The sequence below is a fragment of the Rhinolophus hipposideros genome, assembly GCF_964194185.1.
Source record: "Rhinolophus hipposideros genome assembly, chromosome: X".
Lineage (NCBI taxonomy): Eukaryota > Metazoa > Chordata > Mammalia > Chiroptera > Rhinolophidae > Rhinolophus > Rhinolophus hipposideros.
In genome coordinates, this window is record NC_138046.1 from 20,696,301 (window position 1) to 20,714,172 (window position 17,872).

At 38.3% G+C, this 17,872-nt stretch overlaps 1 protein-coding gene across 1 annotated transcript in view; it reads right to left on the reverse strand.

The window, feature by feature from the left end:
• Window positions 1-17,872, reverse strand: part of ADGRG4 (adhesion G protein-coupled receptor G4) — a gene marked incomplete at both ends in the record, with an annotated part of 131,693 nt that overhangs the window by 14,649 nt on the left and 99,172 nt on the right. Inside the window, 5 exons of the mRNA XM_081042993.1 lie at window positions 1,025-1,293; window positions 3,499-3,620; window positions 7,191-7,294; window positions 9,720-9,765; window positions 10,992-11,111. Of these exons, the coding sequence (XP_080899119.1) occupies window positions 1,025-1,293; window positions 3,499-3,620; window positions 7,191-7,294; window positions 9,720-9,765; window positions 10,992-11,111 (661 nt within the window). The remainder of the gene's footprint in view (window positions 1-1,024; window positions 1,294-3,498; window positions 3,621-7,190; window positions 7,295-9,719; window positions 9,766-10,991; window positions 11,112-17,872) is intronic.

Below are 17,872 nucleotides of genomic sequence, written 5' to 3' on the forward strand. Positions count from 1 at the left end.
ATAGGTAACAGCACGGACTGTGTATCCAATGAAAGCTTGTACTGTTAATGAGCTCATTAAAAGGATGAGTGCTAATAGGGAATCTATTGTCTTTAGAAAGGCAGTGGAAGTTAAAATGTCTTCCTATGTACCTTATGTATCTCACTTAAGATGCATGTATGTGTCCAACACATTTTCTGAACCCAGAAATCTGTTTTGAATAGGCAAAGTGGGGAAAGGGTGGGAGGAGCTGAGCTCATCTGGTCAGTTAGAAATACAGGAGAGCAAACCAATGAAATGACATTTAATTTAGGAAATATTCATGCTGAGTTCCAGTCCTGGCTTTTTCCAGAGGGTGGCAGTGATAGTGACAGTTCTGAAATGTGGTGAGAATCAGGACATGTCTGACCGAGCACCCTTTCACACATTGCAAGTCCTTTCCCTATCCCTTAAGCAATATGATTAGATCACAGAGGTTAAAAGTCCAAACTATGGAGACAGACTCTGCTTCAAATCCCGGTTCTGCCACTTACTAGCTGTGTGAGTTTTGGCGAATTACCTAATCTCTCTGTGGCTCAGTGTCCTCATCTATTAAAAAGGAATGATGATGGGAACCCTTTCTATAGAGATATTGTAAAGATTACATGACTATGTAAAGCACTTAGAACAGTTTCTGGTGCATATAAGTGCTACCCTAAGTGCTGGCTGTTATATCAGTAAGCATTTGTTAGGACTTTAACTTCCGCAAAGGGAAAGATAAAATCTGACAGCTCACTATGATAGAGCCAGCATTTAACACGGTATACAAGCAGATGGTCACTAAGTATTTGTAGACCAATTCCTCGCCATAGAGGTTAAAAGTTGAATTCCTAGAGCAATATAGGCAGAAAAACAGATGTACACCCAAACACTAGTGAAACAATCCTTAATTCCTTACCTATGGTAACAACAGAATTTGGTCCTGAATAATTTGTCTAACGGAGTTAGAATTAGAAAAACACACAGGCTTAAAACTGACATCAGGGAAAATGGCAGATATACTTACCCCAACCAACTAAGCAAAATTTAAGGATATAATTGGGAATGTATATATTGAAGACTTTGACTAGAGCAAAATACATGTGGACCGCCTCCAGACCCATCCACGTCAAAGAAACAAGCAGGAAGTAATGAAGTGCCACTGCTGCTGTGATACAAAGGCCTGCTTTCTGGAATGATGATGACCAAGAGTTGATCAGAAATACCAGATTTAGCATCAGTAATGCTGTACACAGGTTGATCAGGATTTTGGAAGGATGATCTTTTCGAAGTTTGCTGAAAGAAAAGGCACAATGTTTGGTTAGGTAGGGTCTCTTTTTAATCAAGACTTGCCACACCTTAGCTGCATAAAAAGTGAAAGAACTGCCTATCAAAATTAAATAACTCATATCACCTTACACGCACTGAGAATTAGAGTTCCCCATCCTCTTTCCAGAAAGAATTAAAGTAGCCTAATTATAGTGCCCTTCACTGACAGGATGAACAATAGCCTCTCAGCTAAGCAGTCCCCTTTTGCATTTTTCTTTTTGGGAGAGAATGAAAGAAGGATAATCCTGGGTATACAATTCTATCGTCACTCCTTCAGCAGACTCAAGGGCAGACCTACATATGACCAAATAACAGGATGACTATGGAAACCATTTCAAGTGGTTATTTGGATATTTCCAAACATCCAGACATTTGGCATCATGGAAATATGACCTTAAATTTCACTAAGTGATCACAATTGTACTTTGTGAAAACTGACCCAGTATTTTTCAAATTAGAAAAATATATATTTCTTTTTGATTCCTTATTTCTATTAAATATTTATTGATTTAGATTTTGCTATTTCCATTTTGCATATATGTGTGTTTTTAAAATTGAGGTAAATAGTAAAGTACACAAATCTTATTTTGCTTTTTTAATACGGGCTTTGTTTGTTGAGATACAATTTACATCCCATACAATTCACTGATTTAAAGAATACAGTTCAATGATTTGTAATATGTTCGCAGAGTAGAGCAATCACCCCCATGATCAATTTTAGAATATTTCTACCCCTTCCCCAAAATAAAAGTTTGTAGCTGTTAGTATTTATTCCCTAGCCCCTTCCAGCTCTACGCAAACAGTAATCTACTTTCTGTCTCTATAGATTTGCCTATTTTGGACATTTAATATAAATGGAATGGTACAATATGTGGTCTTTGTGACTGGCTTCTTTCACTTAGCATAATGTTTTCAAGGTTCATCTTTGTTGTACCATGCATCTTTAAAGTACACAGATCTTAAGAACACAACTCAATAAATTTATACATATGAATATACCTAAATAACGTCCATCAAGATCTGGAGGTAAAATATTTTCATCTCAGATACTCCTTCATTCCTTCTCCTGTTCAATACTCCCCACTAGAGGTAACCAATATTCTAACTTCTATCCCCATAGGTTTAGTGTTGCCTGTACTTTGAACTTCATTTCAATAGAACCATTCAATATGCTCTCTTCTCTTCCTGGCTTCCTTTGCTCAACTCTGTATCTATGAGAATTAGATATTATGTTGTATAGTACAGAAGTAGTTCATTATTTTTTTTACTCTTGTGAAGCATTCCATTTTATGAATATACCACAATTTATTCAACTGTTAATGTACGTTAGCACTGTTGCCAATTTTGGGCCACTGTGAATGAAGCTGCTGTGAATAATCTTGTATATATCTTTTGGTGGGCATATGCACTCATTTCTCTCTAATAGTGAAACTTCTTGGTCAACATCTAGATGTATACTCATCTTTAGTAGGTATTGTCAAAGAATTTTCCAAAGTGTCTGTGCTATTTTTGCATTCCCACCAGCAATATATAAGAGTCTCAGCAAGTTGTTCCACACTTGCTATTATCAACATTTTTAATTTTAGCTATACTGGTGGGTGCACAGAAGTATAATTGTGGTTTTAATTAACATTTTTCTAATGAGTAATGATATTGAAAACCTTGTCATATGCTTATTAGCCATTTGGGTAAGGATTAGAGCTAGGTATGTATATCCTCTTTTGTGAGGTGCCTGTTTAAGTCTTTTCCCTATTTTTAATTTTATGTCTTTTACTTTTTGATTTGTAAGAGTTTCTGTACATTCTGCATACAAGTCTTTTGTCAGATATATGCATTATAAATATCTTCTCCCAATCTGTGGCTTGCCTTTTCACTATCTTAATGGTGTCCTTTAATGAAAGAAGTTCTTAATTTTAATGAAGTCCAATTTATCAACTTTTTCTTCTATGCTTAGTGTTTTTCTATCCTGTTAGAGAAAGTTTTTCCTAACCCAACCCTCTTACTTTTTTAAAAAAATCCAATTACAATTTTTTTTTAAGAGGAGCTTTTGTTGTTTTATTTTTTAAAGTGCCCACTTCATAATCTAATGGATCTGACCTCTTCTTATTGTGATGAATCAAAACTTTTCATGAAATTAGAGAGGTTACTCAGAGCAAGACTCCATCAACTTACTGAAAAGCTATGTATGTCACCATCACAACTCCCAGGAAAATGGAGGAGATTCCACATCCAGTGTATGTTATAAGCACTAATATCCTTTCATTCACTACATCCACTGCAGACCTGGATAAATCCTAGGAAACACAATGTGTTGTATTTTATATATCCACCAGAGCAAGTTTATGGTAAAAGGCTTCCAGTACTCACTAACAGGAGGTTCCCAGGATATATAGCGTCTCTGCTACAGCTCTTATTAAACTGGAGTATGTGGATGGCTATATGACAAGACTGCATATGTATTGTTTGTTGATTATGCCTAGTGCAACTTACTGTGTATAGGACATAGAGAGCCATCAACAGCACTGGAAGAACATTTAGTCCCTGATTTTACTGTCATTAACATGTTCCACACTTAATATATAACCAAACTAATAGATGTGATTGGGGAAGCAACGTGAATCATTATCTGAGCCAAGTGTCCCAAAACACTGCACAGAACATCAAAAAACAAATACGCTTTTTCCTTAGATCTTAAATAATTTTCATAAAACTAAGAGACAAAATGGACCTTGGAGATCACATAATCCAGTAACTTCTTAACCTGAGGACCATAAATGACATGAAATGGCATACAAAATTTTTTGAATATGAGGTCTGACAATGACATTCACAAACTTGTTGCAACGATGTTGCTAACCTTTTTGGATATCAGAGGGATTATTCATAATGAATTTGTACCAACTGGACAAACAGTGAAGCAAGTTTACTATTTGGAAGTGCTGAAAAAGTTGCATGAAAAAGTTAGACGACCTGAACTTTTTGCCAACAATTCATGGCTCTTGCATCATGACAATGCACCAGCTCACACGGCCCTGTCTGTGAGGGAGTTTTTAGCCAGGAAACAAATAGCTGTATTGGAACATCCTTCCTACTCACCTGATCTGGCCCCCAATGACTTCTTTCCTTACCTGAAGATAAAGGCAATATGGAAAAGAAGAGATTTTGATGACGTTCGGGACATCAAGAGTAATATGATGACAGCTCTGATGGCCATTCCAGAAAGAGTTCCAAAATTGCTTTGAAGGGTGGACTAGGCCCTGGCATCGGTGCAGCTTCCCAAGGGGAGGACTTCAAAGGTGACTGTAGTGATATTCAGCAACGAGGTATGTAGCACTTTTTCTAGGATGAGTTCGTGAACCTAAGTGTCAGACCTCATATTTGTGTGTATTGTTCTGGGAGGAGGGTCCATGGCTTTCACCAGATGGTTATAGAGATTCATTACTCATAAAGGTTGAGAAACACTGGTCTATCCTGGTAGTTCTCAACTGGGATTGATTTTGTCCCTCCCCTAGGGACATTTGGCAATGTCTGGAGACATTTTTGATTGTCACAACTGGGAAGGGGGCTGCCGGAATCTAGTGAGTGGGAGCCAAGGATGCTGCTAACTATCCTACAATACAAAGAGCAGTCCCACCTCCCAACAAAGAATTATTTGGTCCAGAATACCAATAGTGCCAAGGTTAAGAAACCCTGGTCTACTCCAATCTTTCACATTTCAGAAGACAAATCCAAGGTTCCAAACAAGTGAAACAACTTGACCAAGATCACATTAGTAGCTTAGTGATAGAGCCAGATTATGAGCTTTGGTCTTTTGATTGTAATGTTCTAACCATTTTGGACGGAGCTAAACAAAATTCTTACAATTCAGTAAATATCAGTGGAGCACCTCTTATTTGTTGAATAGATACAATTTAAAAAAAAGAAAAGAAATGTAAAACAGACTCTCAGCCCTCAAGAAGCTTACCATTAGAATAAGCAACTCATACATGACACATTCAGATAACAGTATATAATATATAATAAAGTAACTTAGGAGAACTATGAAAGTACTCAGGGGTGGGCATGGAAGAAAGAACACATTTGAGATCCATTTCGAAGGAAAACTCAGCAAGTCCCAATGTTAGGGAGAACATAGGAACAAAGGAGATAGAAGACAAAAGACAAAGAAAAAAGGACTCTGAAGCTCTAAGCCCGGATATGTGAATTGACCAGATAACTCCTGTTTGGTCAACTACTGCAAGCACTTTTTTAAAAAAAATGCATCTTTCCTACACTACAATTTGACAATAACTGTTAAAAATTTTATGACTACACTCTTTAACCTAGCAATTATACTTCATCAATTTATCTGACAGAAATATTTACACCAGTGTTAGAAGATAAATAAAGATGCCTGATCACTGCACTGAAGCTGAAGCTGCACAATAATGAATGTCAACTACAATTTTATGTACATAACGAAGTTTTATATACACAAGAAGCAGAGTACAGCATTAGGAATAGAGACAGTGGAAATGTAAGGGCTGTGTGCGATGTCAGAGAGGTAGTAGATGGGGAGGGGTTATCACTGTGTGAGGGGTATAAATGATAAATGTCTAACTAGTACATTGTTTTGTACACCTGCAACTAATAAAAAATTAACAGCAAAGAAAACCCAACACAGAACAAATGTATATTACAACATTGTTCATAAAGGAGAAAAGAGTAACAACTAAAATGCCTACCTACAAGGCAGTGTGGAGATTCCTCAAAAAATTAAGAACAGAATTACTGTATGACCCAGCAATCCCTCTCCTGGGTATCTACCCAAAAAATCTGAAAATCTTTCTCCATAAAGATACATGTGCCCCGATGTTCATTGCAGCTTTATTTATGGTGGCCAAGGCATGGAAACAACCAAAGTGTCCTTCAATAGATGATTGTACAAAGAAGGTGTGGTATATATACACAACGGAATACTATTCTGCCATAAGAAAAGACGAAATAGTACCATTTGTGACCACATGGATGGATCTTGAGATTATCATGCTAAGCGAAATAAATCAGACAGAAAAAGCAGACAACCGTATGATTTCACTGATATGTGGGATATAAAACTGAAAACAACAAAAGAACAAGACAAACGAATGAAGAAACAAAACTCCACAGACACAGACAATAGTTTAGTGGTTACCAGAGGGTAAGGGGGCCGGGGGATGGGAGATGAGGGTAAAAGGGATCAAACATATGGTGATGGAAGGAGAACTGACTCTGGGTGGTGAACACACAATGTGATTTATAGATGATGTAATACAGAATTGTACACCTGAAATCTATGTTACTTTACTAATAATTGTCACCCCAATAAACTTTAATTTTTAAAAAAATGCCTACCTATAAGGGATTGGTTAGATTCATTGCATTAAATCCATACAATGGAATACTATACAGATATTAAAAAGTTGAAGTAGACAAATACGTATTTGCCTGAAAGGTGTCAAGTATGTATTGCTGGGTGAGAAGCCAGTGGTAAAAACAGTATTAATAATTTGATCTCATCTTTATAAAACAAAACATGTTAATATACACATAAGAAAAGATTCTGAAAGAATATACATAAAGGTGTTAAAGATGGTGAGCTCTTGGGAAGGAGATTGTAGGAACCTTTTATGTAATGTTTGAATTTTGAAGAGCAGGCATTAATTTTATTATAAGGACAAAAATAAATATTTGTTTCAATCTGCTCCACTGTAGATGAACACAGGGTGAGCTTTTTTTCACTTGCATGCCACCTTTCCATAAGTTAGTTCACACATATATTCCTGGCCTATAATATAATAAACGTTGTCAAAATTTTATCAAGGAGTGATTAAGAGACAACTCACCATTAAGACTCCAAAATGGGTGAGGTGGTCACAATGACAGATTGTATAATTTATATTTGTTTCCTTTACTTTGCAGCCTGATGAATTCCATCCACCTCGCCCATCTGTAGGAGACAGAAGGAAATTTCAAAGCAATTTTGTTTTTCTCAGAAATATGTAACTTTTTATTACATGCACCTTCCAAACGTGTCTTATAATTAGTATTGTTTGTTAAGACAGCAAAATAGGGGTATAATTGAACAGTGAAATTAAATTAAGTCTAGTAGGTTAAATTGATTTTGTGGAGACTTCATAAATGCCATAACTTCTTGGCTCTCACTTTTCTCATTCTTGTACAGATTATGACAGACTAATCATAAGCAACAGTCCTGAAACCATGCTGGAATGACAGAGTAATGACTGGGATTTTTGTTTGTGTGTTTGTTTTTGTCTCTGTTTTTGTTTTTAAGTAACACAAATAGGAAACAGGTAGATTTAGAACTTCTTTTTTTTAAAGATTTTATTGGGGAAGGGAAACAGGACTTTATTGGGGAACAGTGTGTACTTCCAGGCCTTTTTTCCAAGTCAAGTTGTTGTTGTCCTTTCAATCTGAGTTGTGGAGGGTGCCGTTCAGCTTCAAGTTGTTGTCCTTTCAGTCTTAGTTGTGGAGGACACAGCTCAGCTCCAGGTCCAGTTGCCATTTCTAGTTGCAGGGGGCACAGCCCACCATCCCTTGCGGGAGTCGAACTGGCAACCTTGTGGTTGAGAGGACGCACTGGTGCCATGTTCAATCTTAGTTGCAGGGGGCAGAGCCTACCATTCCTTGTGGGACTCGAGGAGTTGAACTAGCAACCTTGTGGTTGAGAGCCCACTGGCCCATGTGGGAATCGAACCGGCAGCCTTCAGAGTTAGGAGCATGGAGCTCCAACCTCCTGAGTCACCGGGCCGGCCCCGAGATTTAGAACTTTTTAAAAGACATGAGCTATGGAATATAGGTTTATACTTGGGCCTACTCAGTGGGACTGGAACAAACATCTGAAACAACCACTTCAAACCAGAATTCAAATGATCTCAAGTGCTTTGCACTCAAGTCAGGTCATGGTCTGGAGCTCTTTAGGGCCAATTAAAGCCTCTGGTCTACTTGACCTGCCGAGTTTCTCATTCCTGAGCATATTCGGGGTTCTAAAACCAACCCTCAAATTTTCATAACCTATAGATCTCAGGTACCAGACCAGATTTAGAGTAGAACCTCCAGGGTAACACCAGACCAGAGAAGTTATTCTAAGGCAGACAGCTAAGTGTGGCCAAAATTTGTCCATCCAGAATGACTCCATAGATTACAGAGGTTCTGAATCTATGGACCTGAATCCATGGAGGGGTGGGGGCAAAGGGTAACCTAGAAGGAGCCCAGGAATTGGCATTAATGAACACACAGATCAACTTATTGAGGCTGTGAGGGCAAAGCTCATCATTTTACAGGACTCTTATCGTGGGAGATTTAGCAGGGACCAGAAAAGGACAGTGCTGTCTCTGTTGTAGGAATGGAGTAGTATTTCCACATCCCATGGAGTTGAATGGGAAGAGACTTTCCCTTTTCTCCCAGAATTCTAAGGATACTGAAAAAGGACAAGTAGAAAGAAAATCTCATAGACACAGACAATAATTTAGTGGTTACCAGAGGGTAAGGGAGGTGGAGGGTGGGTGATGAGGGTAAGGGGGATCAAATATATGGTGATGGAAGGAGAACTGACTCTGGGTGGTGAACACACAATGGGATTTATAGATGATGTAATACAGAATTGTGCACCTGAAATCTATGTAAATTTACTAACAATTGTCACCCCAATAAATTTAATAATAAAAAAAAAGAAAAGAAAAAGGACAAGTTTCCAGGCACAGCTTTCACAGGTGGAAAGACTGGTCACATAGCCACGCCTGGCATTTCCCGGAAATTGATTCTGTGTGAGTATTCTCTGAGATTTGTCAATATCCTTAGAGATTCCAATGGAGATGGCAAGCTCATTCAGCAATCCCATCCCCAACCCCTTCTGTTACTGACCCAAAGACTCAAGCAGGAAGGGTCCTTAGAGACCAACCAGGATAACCCTCACTGAACAGATAGAAAGATTGGGCGCCCAAGAGAGTAAATAGACTATCCCAGGACACACAGTCAGGCTAGAAGAGATGAAGAAAACAAGGGAAGGAACTAGTAAACGTTGCAAATCTCCGTGGGAAACCACAGATGTTCGTTTCTCAACTGTCTTCAAACAGCTCGAGGCTACTCTGCACTGGATCTTCCAACTTTGCTTATCCCCCAGTTGTGTGAGGTTTTGATATCCCAAATAAATCTCTTATCAAAAAGAAAGTGTTTTTTAAACTCCCATGCTCTAATTACTTACAAAATTCATATTTGTATCAGAGTTCTCTGTAGGGTCTGATAAGACAGTAGTTGCCATGCAACTCCCTCCCTACAAATGCCAAATAGGAAAATGGTCAGGGGCAAAGTCTCATTGAGAGCCAAAGACAAAGCTTACTAAGAAAGATACTTACCGTTATTCCCAAAGTCCCAAAATGCACATTGAACTTGATCATAATTCTAGAAAAAAGAAAAATTAGACATAAGCACCTTTCTTTGTGATAGTTACCACACAATGACAACTACACAGAGGTATTTTTTCTCAATGTTTTTTTCAAACAGTAGATACACACACACACACACATGCACGCACGCACGCACGCACACCCACCATTTGTGAGTTGGTTTTAAGACTAACCCCAAGTGACTGGGATTTACAAGCGAGGAAATAGCATGTTACTGCATGGTGATCTGGTGTGTGTCCTTTAAAATATTTGGTAATATAGGTATTTTCCACACCCTCCTGGTGCAAGGCACAGGAGGAGGCTGTGGATGGTCGGTGCAGGTCTGATGTATAGTAGGTGTTCCTGTGGAACTTTGGAATTTGTGGCCCACAGATGACATCAAGCCTTATGGATACAAGGTTGAGCTGCCTTCTTATTAGGCCTAATGAGCATTCCTGAGGCCTCACCAGCTCCTACAATCTCCAGGACTGGAGACAATAAGAAATTGGTTATTGGGGGAATGCTTGGAGAGCTGTGGCCCAGCTGGAATTAAGAGATCTTACCCATCTAACATGTTTCATTTGGTATCTGTTTTGTTTTGTTTTGTTTTGTTTCCCTCTCTCACTCTTCCTTCTTCCCTTCTAGAAGTAAGACCTATGAAAAATATGCTGTGCCATGTGGTCTTTGAGATTGGGAATGAAGGAAGTTATTAAAACTTCACACTGGACATACATTAACATCAAAAAGTGTAATAGTAGTTCATTCTTACACTGTGGCTAAATTTGATCATTTAGTAACATATACCTTATGTTATGCCATCTGACTATGGTTTTAAACCTTTGGTGATATTTAATACAAATTTTCATGCTCTTGATGGAAATTCAAAGGATAAAAATGTTCAATTATTTTGAATTGAGTTGTTTGCCTCACTCAAAAATAAATGGGAAAAAATAAATGGAATTAAATACCATTTAGTATGATGGGACAACCGAAAGATACACCTGGCCCTAGCCACTCCCCTGTTAATCTGTCACAGTGCTAGAAGCCCACAATTAGTTATCCCATTAAGCTAAGGGTATTATTTCTACAAAGCCCCAATTACAACACACCTCAGCTACCTGGAATGGGATAATCTTCATTAAGTCTTAGATCATATCTGTTAATTAACGAATTATTTTTAATGGGAAAATCATGGAGGAATTCTGAAGCTTTTTTATTCTGAGATGAAAATGGATATGTTACCTGGTTTCCTTCAATATGTTGCAGAGTAATGACCACTGGGTCAGCCAAATTTTGAATGGATGTATCTGAAATGCTGGCACTCACAACATAAGTGGTTAATGCTTTAGTGATGTTTTTGGTCTATAGATGAAGCATAAGAAAAAGGAGTTCAGGTGCTAAATTTCTAATTTTGGCATGTTAATAATCAATCTAGAATTTTGAAGTACTACACAGCATTAAGTATAGAAATATGGAAAACAAAATCACAAACTAAGAAAGAATTCTTAGAGGTCATTATCTCATCTCCTGTCTTCACATAAGGTCTCAATAATACCAAACTAGAACAATTCATTAATCTATCCATATATCCAAATACGTATCCAACGAGCATTGGTTTTGTGCCTGCTACTCACCGCTGCAACAAAATTAAATTATTCCCTACTTTGATAACTCACTGGACCTGATATATCCCAACTTACTAACCCTCAATTATTCTTACTTACTTTTAGGGAGCTTTTCCTGATAAGGAACATAAATTTATCATGGGTGAGTTATAAGCCGCTTCCTATTCCATTTTCACTGGAGATTGAAGCAGGTTAATCAACATCCAGCTTGGAACAAGTCTCTGAGGGCATTTATCTCCTTCCTAAGGTACCACAAACTCTGAGGCCAGAGCATAGGTGTTGTGTGTCCCGGTGTTCCCCACATGGGTTAGCACACAGCAGGTATTTTATTTTGTACCCACAGTGAGTCAGTTACTTTGTTAAGTGCTTTCTACATCCACTATCTTCAGTGTCCACTGAAACAATATAGGCATTTTTCAGTTAAACTGAGGCTTGGGGAAGCTCAAAAACTTGGACAAAGTTCACACGGCTAGTGAGTGATATAGGGCAGGTATGCTTAACAAATGTTGGTTTAAAGGAAACAAACTAGAATGTAGCCATTGAGATGTGGATCTTGCTAATTAACAGGGCCAAAGTGCCACATGCTAAGGCTCCAGGAGGGAAGGCAACTGGAAACTGCCTCTTCTGGGGCACATGTGAAGAGATGAGAGATAGGGCAGGTGTAAGGAAGGAGAGGGAGCAAATCCTCTGAGGACTTGCCAAGAAAGCTTAGAGGAGGTGAGGCCAGGTGATGTCCCTTGGGGAGCCTAATGGGCCACTTTTACAAGATGCCAAGCCCTCATATTTCTGAGCCCTGTGGCCACTGAGAACTGAATATTTGTGAACGCAGCCTGGGTCTCCACTAGCAAGGTCCTCACTTCCTGTTTCTGAACAGCTCTGTTCATCTAAAGCCAGCCTGATGGTTCATGGCTCCCTTCCAAGAGGAATTCCCCTGGAGTAGCCTGATGTAAAGGTGGATATGGTGGAAAGGGCCCTGGCTGACAGTCAAAAGACCAAGTGTGAGCCCAAGCCCTCCTATTCCTTGAAAGTCCCTTCCGTCAAGCAGCAGATCAAAGAAGAAATCAAAAGATATCTTGAGACAAATGAGAATGAGAACACGACGACCCAAAATCTATGGGATGCTGCGAAAGCAGTCCTGAGAGGGAAGTTCATAGCACTGCAGGCCTACCTAAAGAAACAAGAAACATCACTAATTGACAGTTTATCTTCACACTTAAGGGATCTGGAAAAAGAACAGCAAAATAAACCCAAAGGGAGCACAAGGAAGGAGATAATAAGGATCAGAGCAGAAATAAATGAAATAGAAACCAGAAAAACAATACAAAAGATCAATGAATCCAAGAGTTGGTTCTTAGAGAAGATAAACAAAATTGACAAACCTTTAGCCAGACTCATTAAAAAAAGGAGAGAGAGGACCCAAATTAATAAAATCAGAAATGAAAGAGGAGAAGTGACAACAGACACCACAGAAATACAAAAAATTGTAAGAAATTACTATGAGCAACTATATGCCAACAAATTTGACAACCTTGAAGAAATGGACAATTTTCTAGAGGCGCACAACCTTCCAAAGCTAACTCAAGAAGAAACAGAAAGCCTGAACAGTCTGATTACCACCAGGGAAATTGAATCAGTAATCAATAATCTCCCAACAAACAAAAGCCCTGGACCAGATGGCTTTACAGGTGAATTTTTCAAAACGTTCAAAAAAGAATTATCACCTATTCTCCTCAAGCTCTTCCAAAAAATCCAGAAGGAAGGAAGACTCCCAAACACTTTTTACGAAGCCACTATCACCCTGATCCCAAAAGCAGACAAAGACACCACAAAGAAAGAAAACTACAGGCCGATATCTCTAATGAACATAGATGCAAAAATTCTCAACAAATTATTAGCAAACAGAATTCAGCAATACATTAAAAAGATCATACACCATGATCAAGTGGGATTCATCCCTGGTATGCAGGGGTGGTTCAACATCCGCAAATCAATTAATGTGATACACCACATTAACAAAATGAAAAATAAAAATCACATGATCATATCAATAGATGCAGAAAAAGCATTTGATAAAATACAGCAACCTTTTATGATAAAAACCCTTAAGAAAGTGGGAATAGAGGGATCATATCTTAACATAATAAAGGCCATATATGACAAACCCACAGCTAACATCATACTCAATGGGGAAAAGCTAAAACCATTCCCCCTAAGATCAGGAACAAGACAAGGTTGCCCACTTTCTCCACTTCTATTCAACATAGTGCTGGAAGTTCTAGCCACAGCAATCAGACAAGAGAAAGAAATAAAAGGCATCCAAATTGGTAAGGAGGAAGTAAAATTATCATTATATGCAGATGATATGATACTATATATAGAGAACCCTAAAGACTCCACCAAGAAACTATTAGAACTGATAGATGAATTTAGTAAAGTAGCAGGATATAAAATTAATATTCGGAAATCAGTTGCATTTGTATATACCAATGATAAAATAGCAGAAGGAGAAATTAAAAAAACAATTCCATTTACAATTGCTCCAAAGACTATAAAATATCTGGGAATAAATCTAACCAAAGATGTAAAGGATCTGTACTCAGAAAATTATACAACACTGAAGAAAGAAATGAAAGAAGACATAAATAGATGGAAACACATTCCATGTTCATGGATAGGAAGAATTAATATAATTAAAATGTCCATACTGCCTAAGGCAATATACATATTCAACGCAATTCCTATCAAACTACCAACGACGTTTTTCACAGAAATAGAACATATAATCCTAAAATTTATATGGGACCATAAAAGACCCCGGATAGCCTCAGCAATCTTGAGAAATAAGAACAAAGTGGGAGGTATAACGATACCTGATTTCAAACTATACTACAAGGCTACAGTAATCAAAACAACATGGTACTGGCATAAAAATAGATACATAGATCAATGGAACAGAATAGAGAGTCCAGACATAAATCCATGCCTATATGCCCATCTAATCTACGACAATGGAAGCAAGAATGTACGATGGGGTAAAGATAGTCTGTTCAATAAGTGGTGTTGGGAAACCTGGACGGACACATGCAAGAAAATGAAGCTGGACCACCTCCTTACACCATATACAAAAACAAATTCAAAATGGCTTAAAGACTTAAATGTAAGATCTGAAACCATAAAATATCTAGAAGAAAATATAGGAAGAAACTTCATGGACATTACCCGGAGTAAGATTTTCACTGATATATCCCCTCGCGTGAGCGAAGTAAGAGAAAAAATAAACATGTGGGATTACATCAAACTAAAAAGTTTTTTCACAGCAAAGGAAACCATCAATAAAACAAAAAGGGATCCTACTGTATGGGAAAAGATATTTGCCAATGATATATCTGATAAGGGATTAATATCACAAATCTATAAAAAACTTACTCAACTCAACTCCAAAAAAACAAACAACCCAATTAAAAAATGGGCAGAGGACTTGGGGAGACATTTCTCTAAGAAGGACATACAGAAGGCAAGAAGACATATGAAGAAATGCTCAACCTCACTAACCATCAGAGAAATGCAAATAAAAACCACAATGAGATACCACCTCACTCCAGTCAAAATGGCTATTATCAATAAATCAACAAACAACAAATGCTGGCGCGGATGTGGAGAAAAGGGAACGCTAGTGCACTGTTGGTGGGACTGCAGATTAGTGCAGCCACTATGGAAAACAGTATGGAGGTATCTCAGGAATCTGAAAATGGAACTACCCTATGATCCAGTAATTCCACTCCTAGGCATCTACCCGGAGAAATCCAAAACTCCAATTCAAAAATCTGTATGCACTCCTATGTTTATTGCAGCACTTTACACAATAGCCAAGATATGGAAACAACCAAAATGCCCATCGGTAGATGACTGGATTAAGAAGCTGTGGTACATTTATACAATGGAGTATTACGCAGCCATAAAGAAGAAAGAAATCTTATCATTTGCAGCAACATGGATGGATCTAGAGAACATTATGTTAAGTGAAATAAGTCAGAAAGAGAAAGACAAGTACCATATGATCTCACTTATATATGGAATCTAAAGAAAAGACTATGTGAATGAACTAATCAGAGTCAGTTTTGGGGACGCAGAGAAAAAACCGAGAGTGGTTAGATGGGTGTGTGGGAGGGGGTTGGGGATAAGGGGAAAGGTGAAGGGATTTGGAAGCAGCTGGTAACCACAAGATGGCCTCAGGGTTTTTCTTTTGAAAATTAATTTGGGGAAGGTATTCTATAATGTTGTAAAGATTTTGTTGGGTATCCGATGGACATGCGTCCTATTTGGGAGACCACCTCAGGGATACTGTGGATACCTGATCATGGCATTGTACATCAGAAGCTAAACATTAATGAATGCCAACTATAATTTTATATATATAATGTGATGGTTCAGTGTGAGGTCGGAGGGATAGTGGATGGGGGGAGGGGGGTTCACAGTATGAGGGATATAAATGATGAACGTCTAAGTATTACCTTGTTTTGTACACCTGAAACTAATAAATAAATTAATTAATAAAAAAAAAAAAAAAAAAAGAAAGTCCCTTCCCCTTTCTGGGATATTGCTGACACGAAGGAAGGAGGGCAGGTTATATCTAACAGCCCTCCTAACTTAGTCTAAGAGATAGAGTTGATACAGTTTTCTGTAGTAGAAAGGTCAAAGGAGGAGAAACACCGTGACTCAGGACTTAATTCACCTGTTCTCTGGCTTTATTTCCCTTACATACAAAATGGCGGCTGTGCAGGAAAAGAAACTAAATCATCTCTCACTCTTTCACCCTTCCACCCTTTGTGCTCTAGGCTCAAGTTTTACCTATTTCACTTCTGAATGTTTTTTGTTTTATTTTTGTTTGTTTGTTTAGGGAGGGTGCAGCTCACAGTGGCCCACGTGGTGATCGAACCAGCAACCTTGGTGTTATTAGCACCATGCTCTAACCAATTAAGCTAACTGGCCACCCACTTCTGAATGTTTACAGAAGCTGTTCTCTGAGCCTGAAACACTCTTCCCTCCTTCTCCTCACTGTCTTTCATCTTCCAGCTCCTACTCAACCTCAGATCTCAGCTGACACCTCTCTTATATTAGGTCTCTCCTGATCTCCCAGACAAGGGTAGGTGCTATCCTCTATGCTTCCAGAGCCCCCTTACCATACTGTACTTGCCTAATGCTTTGTCCCTCTCTTTTTGAACTGCCAGTAGTGGGGGAGTGGAGGAGGAGTTACATGTTTTCCAAGAGTGGTATCTTATCAACAATTTTAACAGTACTATGTTGTAATGACAGTTAAGATTTAGATCAAAAGATGTGAGAGGAAGCAGTGTGAAAGTAAGGCTGTGAGACTCAGGACTCAGGGGGAAAAGGTAGTTAAAGGGTGGCATCTATTGTAAGTGCTCACTCCCCAACAACCGGTGGCACAGGTCCCACTCTCGTGTCACCCCCTTCAATGTTAGAATCTTTAGGTCTCCGTTCTCCCCTATCAGACTGTAAGTTCCATAAATGCAGGCACCACGTCTCTCTTGCTTACCAGTATATCCTCAGCATCCAGCACCATGCAGAACACATAGTAGGAATTCAGTAAATGTTTGCTGACTGAATAAATAACTGTATGAATAAATGAATAAATTGTGTCACCTCCAGCAGTTTCTTTCCCCTCTCTGGGTCTCAATTTCCTCATTGGTAAAATGAGGAGATGGGACATTATGAGTTATAAGAGGCTTCCAGCTCTGAATTTGATGACATACTAGTTCTAATCCTTCTTCATCTGGTGCTATGACGTCTGTAGCCTAATTTTGGCAAAGAACCTTAATCCCTTTCAGTGGAAGGTGTTAGTGAATAAAAATTACTTATTAGGTGTGAAATCTATGCAAAACAAGTTTATCTTTTATTCCATGAGACAAGCACATCCCTCTGAAGAAAGAGAAACATTACCAAAATAATGGCATCTCAGATGATAGAGAGAAATTACAAGCCTACCAAAATGCTCAGAGTGCTATGAATCACAATCTTAATTTTTATTAAAATTTTGTTATCACCAGGCTTGTTCTGGATCCAACCTAATTTTTTTCCATTAAAAAAGATCTAATAAATATCTACTGAAAATATGTTGGGTACTTAGTCCTGTGCTGCTGGATGCCATGAAAAGAAAACATGTCTGAGCCATGACATATGCCACAACCTACTTAGAAAACTAAGCAGAAGTTTAAGACAAGAATATAAGCAGGGGGAGCGGAGAAGAGCAGGGGCTCTCAAACTCCAGGGAGGTTTCCTAGGTGAGATTTGAACTAAGCTTACAGGAATAAATAGAATTTAGATATAGAGGGGAGTGGCTAGAGATTTCCAGTAGAACAGACTATCCTACAGACATAGCTGGAGATAATGTAATATATTTCAATTAGTATGTGGTATGGGTATATGGTATATTTAAGTTGGCCCAGTACAACCTCCCCAAAATAACTCTGTGAATATTTG